This window comes from Sciurus carolinensis, chromosome 4, assembly GCF_902686445.1.
Source record: "Sciurus carolinensis chromosome 4, mSciCar1.2, whole genome shotgun sequence".
NCBI classification, from domain to species: domain Eukaryota; kingdom Metazoa; phylum Chordata; class Mammalia; order Rodentia; family Sciuridae; genus Sciurus; species Sciurus carolinensis.
In genome coordinates, this window is record NC_062216.1 from 13,776,978 (window position 1) to 13,793,964 (window position 16,987).

At 45.6% G+C, this 16,987-nt stretch overlaps 1 protein-coding gene across 1 annotated transcript; it reads left to right on the plus strand.

Annotated features, from left to right (window-relative positions):
• Positions 1–4,519: 4,519 nt before the first annotated feature.
• On the plus strand, positions 4,520–15,238 carry Stc1 (stanniocalcin 1). Its single transcript, XM_047549979.1, has 4 exons — positions 4,520–4,912; positions 6,869–7,011; positions 7,724–7,935; positions 13,459–15,238. Exons 1-4 carry the CDS (start codon positions 4,795–4,797, stop codon positions 13,727–13,729), a joined length of 744 nt encoding a protein of 247 aa, XP_047405935.1. The 5' UTR covers positions 4,520–4,794; the 3' UTR covers positions 13,730–15,238.
• Positions 15,239–16,987: the final 1,749 nt, after the last annotated feature.

Below are 16,987 nucleotides of genomic sequence, written 5' to 3' on the forward strand. Positions count from 1 at the left end.
TCTTTTTTCAATTTAAAGGAAACAGGTTCACATTGTTGATTGATTCGAGCGCCCCCATGTGTCTCAACGTAGTAATTTCACTTGAGGTCTTTCGAAGGGCTATTTTAAAGGACAGATCCGATGACACACAATTCCTCTTCCTCCTGTGAGACTCTGAGGATCCGAAGGCTGCCCTAGGAGTATGAATTCATCCTCCTCGATATAACGCAACATCACAACTTGTGCCTGAAGCAGATGTCCACAAGAGAGGAGACTGATTTCAACTTGCATATTCTGATTTAAGCCTGTTGGGTCATTCTGTCTTTTTCTTTTTCCTGCCTCCCAACCCCTGCACCCCAAGACGCAGGGCTCTAAGCATGCATACTCTTTCTGCTACTATGGTGGCCACATAAGAACCCAGAACTACTTCTATAATTAGCAAATAGTGTCCACACTAGAGCCACACTATGACCACAAGCAAGTCATTCTGCTCCATGGGTCCTGTTCTCCTCCAGTGGGAAGGAAAGACAGCAGTCCTTGTTCCCACACATAGGATGCATCTGCAGTGATGCCTGACATAGATATGCACCCATAAATGTTAATTGATTCCAAACCTATAAGCTCTATTCCAATCACTGTCCATATTATATATCCCAAAAACAGATTCAACATGCACCCTTTAAGGACTAGCTTGGGAATTCCTAGAGCATGGAAAAAGGTCAACCATCTCTAGCATTTCCCACCACAACCTGATCTAGTGCCAGGCACACAGTGACACTCCATAAACTTGAGTCAGCTCTGGGTACGTGGGGAGAGGAGGGAGTTTGCCATCTTAATGTATTTCCTTGACTGCTTTCTTTGGTAGAGTTGAAAGTGATCAAAGGCAGGCAAGAGGCAGAAGTTCACCAAAGAATTTAAGGCCATCCACACAGAAAACCTGGTGTCCTTATATAAAAATGAAATTTTTAAAAAGCTTTCAACTCATTCCCTCCCACCCCACCCGCCCCCACATTTGTCTTGAGGTTAGAAAAGCACAGTCCAACTGTCAACAGAAAACACACAGGCCCAGAATTGCCAAAGAAAAATGGCCCAACCCTGGTCACTATGTCAGACCACCTTGCTGAGTCCTGCTCTCCTCTCACAAAAAGAACATTTACCAAGAAACCAAGTCGTTGGACTCCTCTTACCAAAGAGGTAAAGAGCTGTTCACTGCTTAGCTTTAAGCTCGCCAAATCCAACAAAGCCCTGGAGATTTTTGGCTTAATCTTCTCACTGAACTCCTGCCAGCCTTGCACGGGCACAGCCAGGGCATCGTCACCCAGCCGGAGGTGCTGGCAGCTCCACCCTCACACTTAGCACTTACTCTGCTCAGGGGCAATGGCACAGGGTACCTAGCTCCCCTGCCACCCACTGCGCCCCCGGGGCACCTCCAACTGTGAGGCCTGGCTTGGGAAGGCTCCTCACCTAACCAAAGTACAGTCAGGTCTTTTTGTTAGGTAATTTTACAACCTAAGAAGAATGCCAGTCAGTGCCAACCCCACTGGGATACCAGGTAGTACCTGCAACTTAAAGTCAGCCAAAAAATGGTGAGGGAAAAGTCTAATGTACCTGATCTCCATTATCATGAAATTGGGAGAAAAGATTTTTTCCAAGATATTCCTTAGGTTAATTGATAATGTCGATATTATTTAAAACATTTCTCATATTTATCTCCTTCCTTAACTACCACCACCATCATAACTTCATCAGCATGAACTGATATCACTAACTAGTGGTAAAGCTTCTAGTCTTTTCTTTCTCCGAATCATCGTGTGCAATTCCTATCCAAGAGCCCTTGAGACTCCCTGCTACTTGCAAGAGAAGATTCAAACCCTGAGACCTGACATTCGAACTCCTTCATATTCTCTCAGACCTCCAGGAGAAGTTACAGAGGAGTCAGACATCCCACAAGAGTCCCCAAGACTTGGGTTCCTTCACAACCATATCAAGTCCGAGACAGCAGTACAGTAATCGTGGACATTCAAATATCCTCCAGTTGTGGACTTCTGGGAGAGAACTTAGGTTGGGCATTTCCACTTAGACTTCAACCCCCTCCCTTGATCTTCTCAAACATGTTGACACTCTCAAATGTTTTGACATCCTCTAACACGCTGACGTGCACTCTAGTTATATTCAAACCCATGTGGCTGGCCACCATTGTATTTCTTCAAATGACAGCTTACCTGCCATTGCGAAAGACTTGGCACACAGAGAAACGAATCTCCGGGCATGCGATGGTAAGTGAGAAAAACAAGGAGGAAAAATAAATCAACATCAAAAAAAAAAAAAAAAAAGCAGAACACATCCTCATACTTGTAGGACATTGCGTTCTGGTGAGAGCATCAGAGTAGGAAAAAGAAGGAGGATGATGGGAGGTAAACCATCACCCTAGCAAGCCAGTGGGTCAACCAGGGCAAATCCAGCAAGAGGAGCCAACATCAGTGCCTTTAACAGTGAACTGTGGCTACGGAGGCAGAGATACTGATGGACAGAAGTCAGGACCCTTGGGAAGAAATCACATGGGTCTCTTTGTGAGCTGAGTGACCCATGGCACTGAGTGATCACTCCTGCCTAAACCAATAGAAAACAATCTTGGAATTTGTCCAAATAAGAATTTTATTTAAAAAGTGAAATAGTATAAATTCTTAAAAAGCAATCACCGAAGCTCACTTCCTTCCTCGACCGGGGAGCCCTTCACCATCCTTCCATGAAGCCTCCCCTGTCTCTAGCTCGGACTCTCAGTGCACATGTTTTGCCAGGCAAGACCCTGACACCTTGAATCTCTAAGAGATGTCACTGAGGTTGGGCATCTTCCCAGCCTGCCTGCAGGCACCTCAAGGTCAAGAACTCTTCATCTGCCTTCTTTTGGATCTCTTCTCTTTTACTCTTCCCACTCACAAAAGCTCTCGGCCTGCAAGGTATTTGAGTAATACCAACACTGTCAATTGACATAAACGGAAATGTTCAAACATTGCCCCTTTCTAACAACCCATTTTTGCAAAGCGTGGCCTGCAAGTCACCCAGCAAACCCCCTCCCCTGCGTACAGAGCTGGTTCTTGGTTGGTTTGTGGCTAGTAGAGTGGGCAGTCTCTTTAACTTCCATTTGAAGATTTGGGGATTTAAACCGAAGCCACTGGCTCTATTTCTTCGTAAGATCATCCTACCTAAGTCTGTACCAATCACCAATGGCCCTCCTGAAAATCCTTAAAGGTTTTATTGTTTAATCCCTTCACTTCACCACAGCCCTTAATGACCACCTTTCTACCCTGAGAAGTCCTCTCATGGGTCATTAAGCTCCTTCACAAGTTACGGACAAGCCTTAGTGTTGCCTACAGCCCTCTTATAAGAAAATACGAGCTTCTATAGCAGGCATGATTGGTGATGCCACTGTAATTTTCCCATTAAGTCTGGAGTTTATCAGTCTTCTCTCCTACACATTCTGTTCTTTCCCTACCTCTTCTTCCCAGTCCCGCCCCCTGCTCCTCCCCACCCCCCAAGAAATGAACTGGTTTACCCAGCAGGTTTCATCTTGCTTTGACCAGCTTATGGTTTCAACGTGATTGTGGAGTTCCTGGGCTTGAATACACAGCTTATTAATTTCCAGGCATTCACGATGTCTCTGTTGAGTGTGGTGTGGGTGGGTGTGCAGGGGTGCCTATGGTCACCAACACTCTGGGGGTTTACAATTCTGCAGGTGACTGAAAAGGTGGAGTCTTTTAATGTGTTAGTGGAGAATCACATCCCTTTGGAGGTGTAAGGACTGCCAGAGTTCAACTTCGACATTTTACAGGTTTGAAAACAGAGCTGGAGCAAGGGGAAAGGACTCGGTCAAGGTCATAGAGTTAGTGCACAGGGGAGCTGGGGCAGCAGCTCAGAGCTATCTTATCTCAGTCCACCAAGACTCTTCCACTCATAAATCCTTCCTTGATGACTCCCGGATGTGAATCAGAATGTAGGATGCCCGCAGGTCACAGAAACACATCATAGATGCACATTACCTGGGAACACAAACATGCAGAGCCATCGTGTACACAGCTTACGAAACAGAGAACACCCTGTTAAAGTTAGGGCAAGAGAACTCTGTTTAGATTAAGTTTTAATCCAAAGAGATACACCTTCCCACCCTACCTGTGCCCCCCACCGCCCCCAATGACTCATTTCTTTAAAAAGATGACTAGATTTCAAAAAGCACTTGGAGAGATCTTCCTATGATTTTCCTTTAGTTCAATCAATACAAAGTGATTCCTTAATCTGTGAAAATAGCTTTTTCACACATCTCTGCACACACAGCCACGCACACATATAAAACATTGGCAGCAGGTACTTTTAATTTGCTGGAAAATATTTCTAAGAAGTCAAAAAGCTCCAGCTGAATAAGCGTGCCCTCCTATTGGCTGAGTTGACCAGTTGAGGCATATGATTGGTCCCTGATCCTGAGGACCGATAAGAACGGCTATAAAATCCCTGGGTGCAGCTCTTGGGCCCCCAGTTTGCAAAAGCCAGAGGTGCAAGAAGCAGCGACTGCAGCAGCAGCAGCAGCAGCAGCAGCAGAGGAGCCAGTGGTGGCAGCAGGGTCCGCAGGAGCAGCATCAGCAGCAAAAACAACAACAACAACAAAAAAAAAAAAAAAAAAAAAAAAAAAAAAAAATCCTCATCAAATCCTCACCTAAGCTTTCAGTATATCCAGCTCCACATCTTCACTCAAGCCGGGAGAGGGAAAGAGGAAAGGGGGGGAGGAAAAAAAAACCTAACAACTTAGCGGAAACTTCTCAGAGAATGCTCCAAAACTCAGCAGTGCTTCTGGTGCTGGTGATCAGTGCTGCTGCGAGCCATGAGGCGGAGCAGAATGACTCTGTGAGCCCCAGGAAATCCCGGGTGGCAGCTCAGAACTCAGGTAAGCGCAAACCCAGGACCGGCTTCTCCCCCAAAGAGCTGTCCTCATTTGCCTCTCTCTCACTTTTGCAACTGTGTCTGTAGCGGCTGATCTTGATAATAAATGTGCTTCGTGCCCGATGGCAATAAACTGCCAGTGTAATCCAATAGCCTTAGGAAGTGAAGCTCCTTTGTTTAATAAATTGCATGCAACTAACGAAGGAACGGGGTGCTCTGCTGAGGGTATTTCATTGCATAAGCCTAGCCTGATTGCCTGAAATCTGGCACGTACCCTCTTGGGGGGAGGGGGCGGGGGAGAGGCTTGAATGTTGGCATGCTTCAAAGCACTCTCTACACTTTCCAGAAGCTGGTCTTAAGGTGAGACGGAGCTTGTCTGATGCTGTCCTTCCCCCTCCCCCTTTGAGACCCCTTAACTTGACTTCTCTACCTCTTCAGAGAACACAGAGAAGCTCCCTCTTCAGACTGATTTTCGGATCCATAGCCCTCCAGTTTGCAAATCCAGGGCGGATTCAGAGAAAACCCTCCACATCCCACCCCCAATACCGCTCCCTCACTCCCTGCCAGCTCTCTCCCAGGCTCCATTCAGTTGCCCTTGCAGACAGCCCGTGGCCAGAAAGCCCCTTGAAAAAGAATATTTGTGAAATGAAGCAGCTGTTTCTCCAAGGGGAAGGTCTCACTTTCATCCTGACTCCCAGAGCAGTTAATTGTGTATGATCCCGGCCTCTGAAAGAAAAGGGGCGTCAGGAAGCCTGCATTGAGACCTCAGCTCCTTGCCCCTGTCGCCCCAACTCACTGCTCTTCCATTTCAGCCCTCTCTCCCCCAACTGTCAGCAAAGATGGGATCGCAGGTGTCAAAATGCTGCAGAGCGTGCTCCCCTTGGAAGAGCAGGTCCCTGCCGAGAGGAGGGCTTTGCTTCACTTCCTTTTGTACTTAGTTGCTATAGAGATGCCGTGATTCACAATTCCAGCTTGCCTAAAACAATAGCAGCCCTAATGCATATTAAAACTGCTTAAAGCAAAGTTATAATTTGAACCCGTGGAAATATATAATTAGGGAAATGACTTGTAACATCCCAGAGGCTGCGGGTGGTGGGAGGGGGTGGGGAAGCCTAACTGATCCACGCTTTTGATCTCGGAGGAGAATCCTACGGTATGAAGGCTACAGATCATTTCTTGCCGAGCTGCCTGCCAGAACACCCCCCTTCTGTGGGAGAGAAATTACTTTTATGGGAGATCTTATCCAGAACGTAGAAAGCCTCATGCAAGCTCTTTGCGGTTTTCTTCCAGTCTTGCACAAGGAGTGCCTTGGCCTTGTTATTCCACACCTGTGTTTCTCTTAAAAAAAAAAAAAAAAAGGTTTTAATATGAGAGATTATACATACCTCTAAGCACTAACCTGTAGTGGGGGTTGGGATGAACATGAACAGATGAGATTCTTTTCTGCCAATATCATGGTAAGTTAAAAGCCTGAAATCAGAAGGGTCTCCCTCCAAGTGGCCTCTTGGCAAATTCTTCTCTGCCATTTGGGTTAAAATCCCATGCTTTTTACCCTAGAGTGCATTTTGTGGAAAACAGACCCTCCCACCTCCTAAACCCATCACCAGCCACTTCAAGTGCCAGGTGATGGCCTTTGATCCCACAGAGCTGCTGGAAGGCACTGTGCATGGCCGGGACCCCAGCCCTGCTTCAGTCACCAAAATGCTCTTGAGGGTGAGGCGGAGAGGGCGTGCCCCCCGGGGGAACTCACTGGCCTTAGGTGCTCTGGCCCTCAGAAGCACAAGGTCCTGCCCATCCTCGTTCTCACCCCTGCACTTCTTCAAATGGGTCTATGTAATGGTCCTCAGAACAGAGTTCTGGGATAAGCTTCTCAGATCCCTTGGCCTTGAACTTCACCTCTGCACTGGCGCGACCCCACCCGGCGTCCTCTCTGTCTGACGGTTGTGATGGTCTCTTCCAGCTGAAGTGGTTCGCTGCCTCAACAGTGCTCTGCAGGTTGGCTGTGGGGCTTTTGCCTGCCTGGAAAACTCTACCTGTGATACCGATGGGATGTACGACATCTGTAAATCCTTCTTGTACAGCGCTGCTAAATTTGACACTCAGGTAACAAGACCTTGACCCCCGCGCCCTCGGGCTGACTGTCTTTAACAGAGCATTCCACTATGGTTCTGAGGAACCAGTCCTGTAGGGAACCAGCCCTGCTTCCCAGCCTCCCTATACAAAATTGCCATCTCAGGGTATGTGTACACACACATACACACACACACACACACACACACACACATGCACAGCCTGGTCAGGAAACAGGTTCAGCCCTACACGCTCCCTACCCCCACCCCAGGGCGTGCCTGTAAGGAGCCGACAGAAGCTGGCTTATAAGAGGAGGGGGATGAGCAGAGAAGCCTTTCCTATTCTGAGGAAAAGAAAATGTTCTTCTAACAAAGAACTTCTTGCCGTGTGACCTGCCATACTGGCTTGTAACCCAAATGACCAAAGTCTCCATCCAGGAATCTAAAACTGGAGTGTGACAAAATGATGATTGTCAAGAGGCAGGGTGGTCGATGATGACCCCTCTCTTGTCTCCTCTTGTTTCCTTCCTGTGGAGCTCAGTTTTCAAGATTCTCTAAGGGAAGGGGTTTTTTCTTTCTTTCTTTCTTTACGTTCTTGGCCATGGCACGCAACCTTCTCTTGGCGAGGATACGCAGATGGCCGTGATATAAAGCTAAAACAAGCCCCTGAAGATTCCCACACTGCACCCCCTGACCTCTTCTGTGCGTTCAAGCTAAGCTCTTTCTCCTATCCTCCTCCTCGGCAGGGAAAAGCATTCGTCAAAGAGAGCTTAAAGTGCATTGCCAATGGGGTCACCTCCAAGGTCTTCCTGGCCATTCGGAGGTGCTCCACTTTCCAGAGGATGATTGCGGAGGTTCAGGAAGAGTGCTACAGCAAGCTGAACGTGTGCAGTGTCGCCAAGCGGAACCCCGAGGCCATCACTGAGGTCGTGCAGCTGCCCAATCACTTCTCCAACAGGTATGAACTCCGTCCACTTCTTTGCAGTCAGGGGGAGGGGAGGGGAGGGGGGCTGGCAGAGCCAGACTGGGAGGAAGGGTTAAATCGCCACAGTCATGCTCTTATTTTAGCTTACAGTCTTCCCAGATTTTGCAGGAAAAATATGTTTGTGATGAGTTGTGACAGTTTGAGCAGCTTGGTTTTTTTCCCCCCACTGTTATAGAAAAGTCTTTCCATGCAGCTAACAGAAAGCTTCATCTGCAGATCCCTGGGTACATTTTCTTTGTCCATTTGTTGCCATCACCCTGAGGGAAATGGTGACATTTCTGGAAACCACCTTTTGAGACATCAGATTTGGCTGGAACCATAACCATGCAGCAGTATAATTGGCCAGGATCAAAACTTTGGTCAAATATCATAATGCAGATTGTACTAAATCTGCATGGATTTCAAATCAGTCCCAAGCCCAGTCAGACATTTCACTGGTTAACCCAGAATCAGTCAACTCATTTCTCTGGCATTTAGATTTGCTCGGTGAAGAGCAAAATGACCTAGGTTCCCTTCTAGGCTTTATGTTAGTCCAGTCTTTGAGTCCAAGATTTCCCAGGATGCAGTTCTAGTGGCTAACCAGAGTGCATCCCTGTCTTAGTGCTCTCACGTGACCCAAAGTCACTGAGCTCGTAATATCTGAGCATCAGTCCTTTCTCTTCCCAAGCTCACTGGCTTTACCAGCCAGGGGTGAAGTCCCAGCACATGAGAAGACTGACCTCCTGCTTTCATGTGGGTGACCTGCAAAGGCTTCCGGCAGGAACTGAGGCATATGGTAGGAGTGTCAGGGAGAGATGCAAGGTAGCCCAGTCAAGGTCAGCCTACTTGTGATGGCCCTTGGCCTAAAACTTGATTCGCATTCCCAAAGTTCCATGAGCCATTGACTCTTCGGCCAAATCTGTTCAGATTCGCAAATATCAGCCTTGCCTTACTCTGGTCCCCAGAGAGCTATCACAGATTTATCTGATTAATTTCCTAGCCAGGTGCCACCACCCTTCTTCAGAAAATGGCAACAGTCAAGCGCTTCTGGGGCTTATGAGTGAGCTAGTTGTGTCCACGTAGGCAAATGGAAGACCAGAGCAGGCGTTTCCCTATGGGAGGAGACAAAGTCCCTAACATAAAACTCTGTAAAATTTCTGATTCAGTCTTAGCTGTTAGTGCCCTTCAGAACCGCATGTCAATTTATGGAAATCATTTGTCTGGCCCTCCAAAGCAAACAAGGACCAGGGTTCTAACCAATTGTCTCAAAATAGGAAAATCAACTCTACCGTGCCTCTCAAATGGCTGGTCTTTTTATATCAACCTCGGTTTTAAAATTCTCCTAGGAAGATACTCATTGCATGGGTAGAGATGAAAACTGGCTATTTGTTAGAGACATCCTTCACCATAAGGAAAAGAAATGGAGACTCCTTCATTGGGCAGTGGCTAGGGACAAATTATGTACTCCTGCAGTAGATGGGGGTGAGGGGGCAGCATGGCATTGCCACAAGTTTACACAGCATGAAACCAATGTTGAGACAATCCTGACACATCATTTCAACTGACACAGCATCTTCCATATGAAGGGAGAGGTGCTGTGGAAGGAGGGTGCATATACCAGACTCTAGATACCAACCCTCCCAAGAAGGGACTCATGGAAAGAGCTCTTAACCAGACCACTTTTCCTTTTAATGGCTGCCTTATCTTTCAACACCTTCAGAAAATGGTCAAAAAGAGAGTCTTCTGATTTCCCCTTTGCATCTTAGGGGACTTGTAGTAATTGGAAAGGTGGGTAAGGAAAACAAATGGCCTGTTCTGGAAGACCAAGCTCCCTGCTAGCCCTTACCTTCCTCCAAATATTTCACTGCAATGGGCTAATATTATTCCTGGTTAGGGCTGTAGAGATTTCCGGTTCCAAGCTGGGCCTGACTTGCTCTGTTTAAGCTCCTCACCCTCCTGAAACATCCTGCTTCCCCAGCCTCTGTCCCACCATAGACACACGCTAAGTTGGTGCCAATTGGCACAGAATTGCAAAAGGAAGTAGTTACAGGTTCATTCCACCTTCCTGTGACTTATCTAGCATGAGATTTGAGGCTGGGAGAATCTAAAAGCCTGTGACTGGACCAGGAGTCAGAGCAAGGGAGTTTTCCTTGACCCAGATGCACCTAGAAAAGGAAAGGTAGTTGAAGTGTTCCCTGGCTGAATCTGCAAACAGTGCCTTCAGTGACCAGGGAAGCAGGCAGAATCAATCAGGCAGCTGGGAGGCTTGGGAACCAATTAGACCAACCCAGATCCAGAGTGGGAAAACTGACAAAGCGTCCAACTCTCTAGGGCATGGATAGGGAACAGGAAACAGAAGAATAATATTGATCAAGGGAAACAAAGGACTATTTATAAACCCTCACACAGAACGTTCCTAGGCAGTGTGTGTGTATTTGGGTAGGCATGGCTGAAACAGTAGCTATGGAGAATATCTGATCGTATTCTTTACCAAGAAAAAAAAAAAAAAAAAAGTCAGGGATGGAATTTTCAAAGTGGGGAGAAAGAAACATGCTTAAAAAGGACCTTTCAGGCTGAGGGATCAGAACAGTTGGCTCACTGGGTCTTCGCAGCACACAGCCCCTCCACCCACCACAAAGGCCATGGAGAGAAAGAAAGGAATCTTCTCAAAGTCCTAGCTCCTCCTACAAAGGAGGGGCTTAACCCCCAGCTGCACTATTTTTGCCCAATTGAGAAGAAAAATATGTATGGAATCCCTAGAAATATAAAATGCCATAGCTAAAGATGACATTAATCTAGACTAACTGCCTTATTTTTCTGATTAAAGATGGGAGGCTCAGAGACAGGAGTGACCTGCTGAAGGTCACACAGCTTGTGAGTAAGAGTTGGGCCCAGAATTCACATGGCCTTGAGCCAAGCTATTTTGATTCCTACTTCAAAAGTGGCAGCCAGAAAATCTTGCAAGAAATAGCCACAATCCAAAAATAGAATACCAGGCATAATTGAATATATATGCACCAGAATGGTCAGCAATTAAATTTGCATACATTCTCCCCTAAAAGGAAAATCCTCCCAATAGCTATGGAAACAATAAGTCTTGTTGCAAGAGGGTGCTCGCTAAATATGTGACCACTGTTGAGTCCACTTTTGCTGGTGGCACAACCTCTTCAATAATCTGTCTCACTCAGTGACCAGTGGGAGAGAGGTGTCTCATTAACCAGCGCAGTCCAAGAGTAAATGTCATATCTCAGCCTTAATGGAGAGGCGCAGGGCTAACCCTGCTGACCTCAAGGCACCAGCAGCTGTTGCTCCCCCAAACTGCTCTATTGAGCTAACAAAGCTCCATCAGGGAAGCAGGAAGGCGAGATGCAGGATGGTCAGTCACGAGGGTGTCATTCCTGGACTAGCAGAGCAAGCAACACTCAGGTAGGAGCCCTCAGAGAAAGACAGCAGGCACTTTGGGTGGGGCCACATGTTTCCCGTGGCCCTAATCCTACAAGGGTAGCTATCGAAGTTTCATTTCCTTTAAGGTTTTGGACTTCTTCATCCAGACAAGGGCTTTCTGTTCTTTTTAAGGGAAGATCATTGTTTCCAGCCATTTGGGGGCTCATCTGGCAAGAATAGCCCTTTCTAAAGTGGAAGGGTTAACTTCCAAGCAATAAAGTCTTTCCTGGGCCTTATCCTCCCAGACCTAACTGCCCTCTGAAATAGACACAGTAATCCAGAGGACCAAAAGTTAGGAGATACCCAGAGACAAACATGTATGTAGCTATCTGAAGCTATCAGCACAAAACTGTTTGTTCTCGGTTTTTCCAAAACCAGTTTTCTCCCCATTTCTCCATCCAAGCAAGGGCTACTTGACTCATGAGCTTTATAATTCCAAAGTGCTGGAAAATGTTCCCCTGTGCCAGAGAATCCCAGCTTTGCTCACAGCTGGATGTAATTGTCCCAGGAGAGAGGGTCCAGCCAGGACTGTGTCTACAACCCCGACCTGCACTCTCTTTCCGCCCCCGACTTCAATCCCTCACCCACGGAAGGATGACCACTTGGCTTCATTACCCACATTCCACTCTATTTACTGTCCATCCTTCAAAGGACCTCTCTGGGGGTTAAGTTCTTCTGGAAAGATGTGCAATCCTATGCTCTGGGAGGCAAGTTAAAAATAAACAGGTTTCTTTTCATGGATGATCCTGTGGTCTCAGAGATCTCAGGCTCCTTGGAGGAAAGGTCTCTCCACACAGTACCATGGATCAGTCACAGCCTATTAGTGAAAACGGAGCTAATGGGTTTGAACAACTGTCACCTCAAAAGGGAGCAAGTACATTCCAACTTAAATTGAAATACACCTGCACTGTCTTCCAAAAGAATAGCATGAGTAATTTGTATTCTCTAAAGACTAGATTTCTGAGCCATAACGTTTAGCTGCATTTTGGGGGATTTGGCTCCAAAATGAAGGTAATTTATACTAAACATGAGATTTCTTATAAAATCTACCACACCGACAGATCATTTTCTCTTCAGGAAATCACAATTAATTGGAGAGAATTATGTTTTTAAAGTCCCATTTCCTCAATGACCACAAAATATATTTAAAAATCTACAGTGAGCAAGAGATAAACCCCACTTTCTATAAGTTTTCAGTCTTATCTGGGGAAAAATACTGATCAAGAAACCAGCTAAGGTTGGGTTTGTGACAAAAGCCAAATGTCTATAGGACATTGGAAAAAAGAAGAGGTCAGCAGAAGCCAGGGCAGTAAGAGGTTTCATGGAATTTCAGAGGTAAGAACCTTAAGGACCATCATCTTTCCGCTGAAAGATCCTCGTTGCTTTGTGTTTGGTTTTCTGGCTGAAAGATACCTTTGACAGAAGCCTGAAAATGGAATCAGTCAATAGAAGCCTTTATCAAGACTGGCTGAGATTTCCTAGAAAAAATATATGAACCACAAGATGACGGGGGCCTAGGGAAATTTAGTCAGAAGACAATCTCAAACACACATACACCCGAGCACGTGCACCACCAAGAAAAAGGAAAATGCATCCAAATAACTATAAATCCATTTGCCATAACTATTACTATAAGCATTGAGTGTTCAGCCCACTTTGTTATATTCATTACATTTGACTAAGTCCCATTTCTGCCATTAACTCACTCTGTGGCCTTGGGCAAATCTCTTGGGCTCTCTCACCTTAGTTTCTTCTCTACAAAATGAAAGAGTTGTACTGACCCCTAAATGGTCTCCGTGGGTCCTGTTTACCATTAAAATTCTGTTTCTAAAAATTTCAGACAGTGCAGTAGGCCTGTGATTCAAAGTCTGATCTAAATCTCCTGAATTCTAAACATGAAGACCAATTCCTTCACAAGGCATAGCAAACCCAGGGAGCTCATACACTTGGAAGCAAATGTATGGGTGATGAACTATTTATGTTTGCATGGTTTAACCAGTCAGGACTGGCATTAGCTGGGTCTCACCTGGCTGTCACGATTGACTGTCCCACGCACTCTCTTTCCCAATGCAGATACTACAACAGACTTGTCCGAAGCCTACTGGAATGTGACGAAGACACGGTTAGCTCAATCAGAGACAGCTTGATGGAGAAAATTGGGCCCAACATGGCCAGCCTCTTCCACATCCTGCAGACGGACCACTGTGCCCAAACCCACCCGAGAGCCGACTTCAACAGGAGGCGCACCAGTGAGCCACAGAAGCTGAAAGTCCTCCTCAGGAACCTCCGAGGTGAGGGGGACTCTCCCTCCCACATCAAACGTACTTCCCACGAGAGTGCGTAACCAGGGAGAAGTATTCACAACCTCACCAAACTAGTATCATTTTTGGGGTGTTGACACACCAACTTTGAGTGTACTGTGCCTGGTTTGATTTTTTTTTTAAAGTAGTTCCTATTTTCTATCCCCCTTAAAGAAAACTGCATGAAACTAGGCTTCTGTAATCAGTATCCAACATTCTGCCATGACAGCATCCCCACACACTGAATCCACGCCACCATCCCACCTCTCTGCAGAACATACCCTCTTCCATCTCCTTCCCCAACCATTTCTCTTCCCAGCTCCCCTCCAACTGCCCTCAGACACAAAACGTTCATGTAACTGCCCCGTCATTGTAATTTGAAGATGTGGAGCCCTTTAGAATGGTTGCCCCAGTAGAGTTAGCTGATACGAAACAACTTTATTTAAATGCATGTCTTAAATGCTCATAAAGATGTTGAATGGAATTCGTGTTATGAATCTGTGCTGGCCATGGACGAATATGAATGTCATGTTTGAATTCTTGATCTCTAATGAGCTAGTGTCTTATGGTCTCGATCCTCCAATGTCTAATTTCCTTTCCGATACATTTACCAAATTGCTCAAGTCTGGCTCTCCAACCAGGCTTTGAGCCTGCATCTTCTTGCATCTAATGAAAAACAAAAAGCTAACATCTTTATGTACTGTAACTGCTCAGAGCTTTAAAAGTATCTTTAACAATTGTCTTAAAACCAGAGAATCTTAAGGTCTAACTGTGGAATATAAATAGCTGAAAACTAATGTACTGTACATAAATTCCAGAGGACTCTGCTTAAACAAAGCAGTATATAATAACTTTATTGCATATAGATTTAGTTTTGTAACTTAGCTTTATTTTTCTTTTCCTGGGAATGGAATAACTATCTCACTTCCAGATATCCACATAAATGCTCCTTGTGGCCTTTTTTATAACTAAGGGGGTAGAAGTAGTTTTAACTCAACATCGAAACTTAAGAAGGGCCTATATGAGATAGGAAAAGCCAACAGGTTTATCTGAAGGACCCCAGGTAAGATGTTAATCTCCCAGCCCACCTCAACCCAGAGGCTACACTTGACTTAGATCTAACCTGAAACAGCTCTGTCACATCCAACTGGTAATTACAGGAACCAAAAAGAGCATCCCTTCGGGCTTGGACCACTTGGTGTGATAAGGCCGACTGTACCTTGGGAAGTGGCAGTTCTTGACTCCCCGCCTTTCATCAGTGCCTAGTGCTCTGGCAAAGATGATGGGGTGGGGGATCTCCCACTGAAGCAATCAGGGATGAGTCAACCAGCCTTTGGGTCTTTAGTCCGGGGGACTTGGGGCTAAGGGAGTATAAATAACCCTGGGCTGTCCAGCCTTAATAGACTCCTCTTACATTTTTGTCCTGTAGCACGCTGCCTGCCAAAGTAGTCCTGGCAGCTGAACCATCTCTGTAGGATCGTTAAAATAAAAAAAAGAAAAAAAAAAAAAGAAAAAAAAAAGATAGAAAGAGGGAAAAAGAGCTGGTGGTTTGATTGTTTTGCCGTGATGTTTACAAGATGGCGACCACCAAAGCCAAATGATTCGCCTATCTATGAACAACAGTAGTTTCTCAGGGTCACTGTCCTTGAACCCAACAGTCCCTTATGAGCGTCACTGCCCACCAAAGGTCAATGTCAAGAGAGGAAGAGGGAGGAGGGGCAGTTCTGCAGGGGCCGCTCCAATCTCGCTTGCGTAGAAACTCTTGGTGCTTGACTCTCACTAGGCCAAACTCAAGATTTGACCAAATCGAGTGATAGGGACCCTGGTGGGAGGAGGAAGGGTACCTCTCCAGAAAAACGAAAAGCAATACAACTTTACCATAAAGCCTTTAAAACCAGTAACGCGCTGCTCAAGGACCAAGAACAAGGTGGCAGACCCAGCAGCAGCAGCACCGTCGCTTCGCCATTGTCCCCACACAGCCTCCAAGCGTGCTGACGTCAGATTGTTGAGGGCATTTTTATACTCAGACCTGTCCCATCCCCAGGTCCCCAAACAAATGGACACTGCCTTAGCCTCTTGGAAATCAGGTAGAGCATATTCTAAGTTAGACTCTCCCCCTCCCGCCCCCACCGCCCACCCCAGGCAAGGCTGACTTCTCCCAACCAGAAAAGCTGATAAAGTGTGTGTGTTGTGTCCATTTTGCAAACCCACAAAGCCAGGACCCCAAAGTGACAAGTAGTTCATGAGGATTCCTAGCAAAAAATTCTCTTTGATTTCAGTCTGGTAGATTCTCTCTTTTCCTTTTTTTTTTTTTTTTTAATTTTTCCTCTCTCTTTTATGTTCTTTTTTTTTTTTCTGTGATCTCTTCAAACCGTGGTACCCCTTTTTCTCCCCACAGTGATACTTATATATGTATCCACAATACATATATCTATACCTATAGAAAGAAGCAGTTCTCACAACATTGCTAGTTTTTTGCTCCTCCCTCCCCACCCCGCCCCCTCTGCCTCTAAACTTCCAAAGCTTCATCTTGTGTTCGCTACACAGAGTGACTCGGGGGCTGACCTAGACCAGTTTGCATGATCCCTCTATTGTGATTTGGTTGCACTTTAGACATTTTTGTGCCATTATATTTGCATTATGTATTTATAATTTAAATGATATTTAGGTTTTTGGCTGAGTACTGGAATAAACAGTGAGCATATCTGGTATATGTCATTATTTATTGTTAAATTACATTTTTAAGCTCCATGTGCATATAAAGGTTATGAAACATATCATGGTAATGACAGATGCAAGTTATTTTATTTGCTTATTTTTATAATTAAAGATGCCATAGCATAATTATGAAGCCTTTGGTGAATTCCTTCTAAGATAAAAATAATAATAAAATGTTACATTTTATTGGTTTCCCCCCTATGTCTTTCATTGTTATTCTTTAAAAACTTCTTGAGTGAGAGTTTCTAGCATGAAGTCACTGACTGATTCATTTTCTTTTAAAGTTACTAAGTGTCAATATGTTCATGAATAGAGTTAAATCACCATTTTCCATATTTCATTCAAACCATTCACTGGCTCCCATTAACCCTCTTGATAAAAATGAAACCCACACCCTTACGTGGTTGGAAAAAGCTTCCTGGTCTCCAGGCTCCTCAGCAATCCAGCCACACAGCTCTACCTTCTCTGTTCAAGGGCCTCCACATCCCAGCCCCACAGGCTGTACTGGAAAGAACGGTGCTCTTTCTCCCTCCCAGGTCATTTATGCTGTCCTGGCTCTCTGGACGATCTTCCCTTTAGCCTAG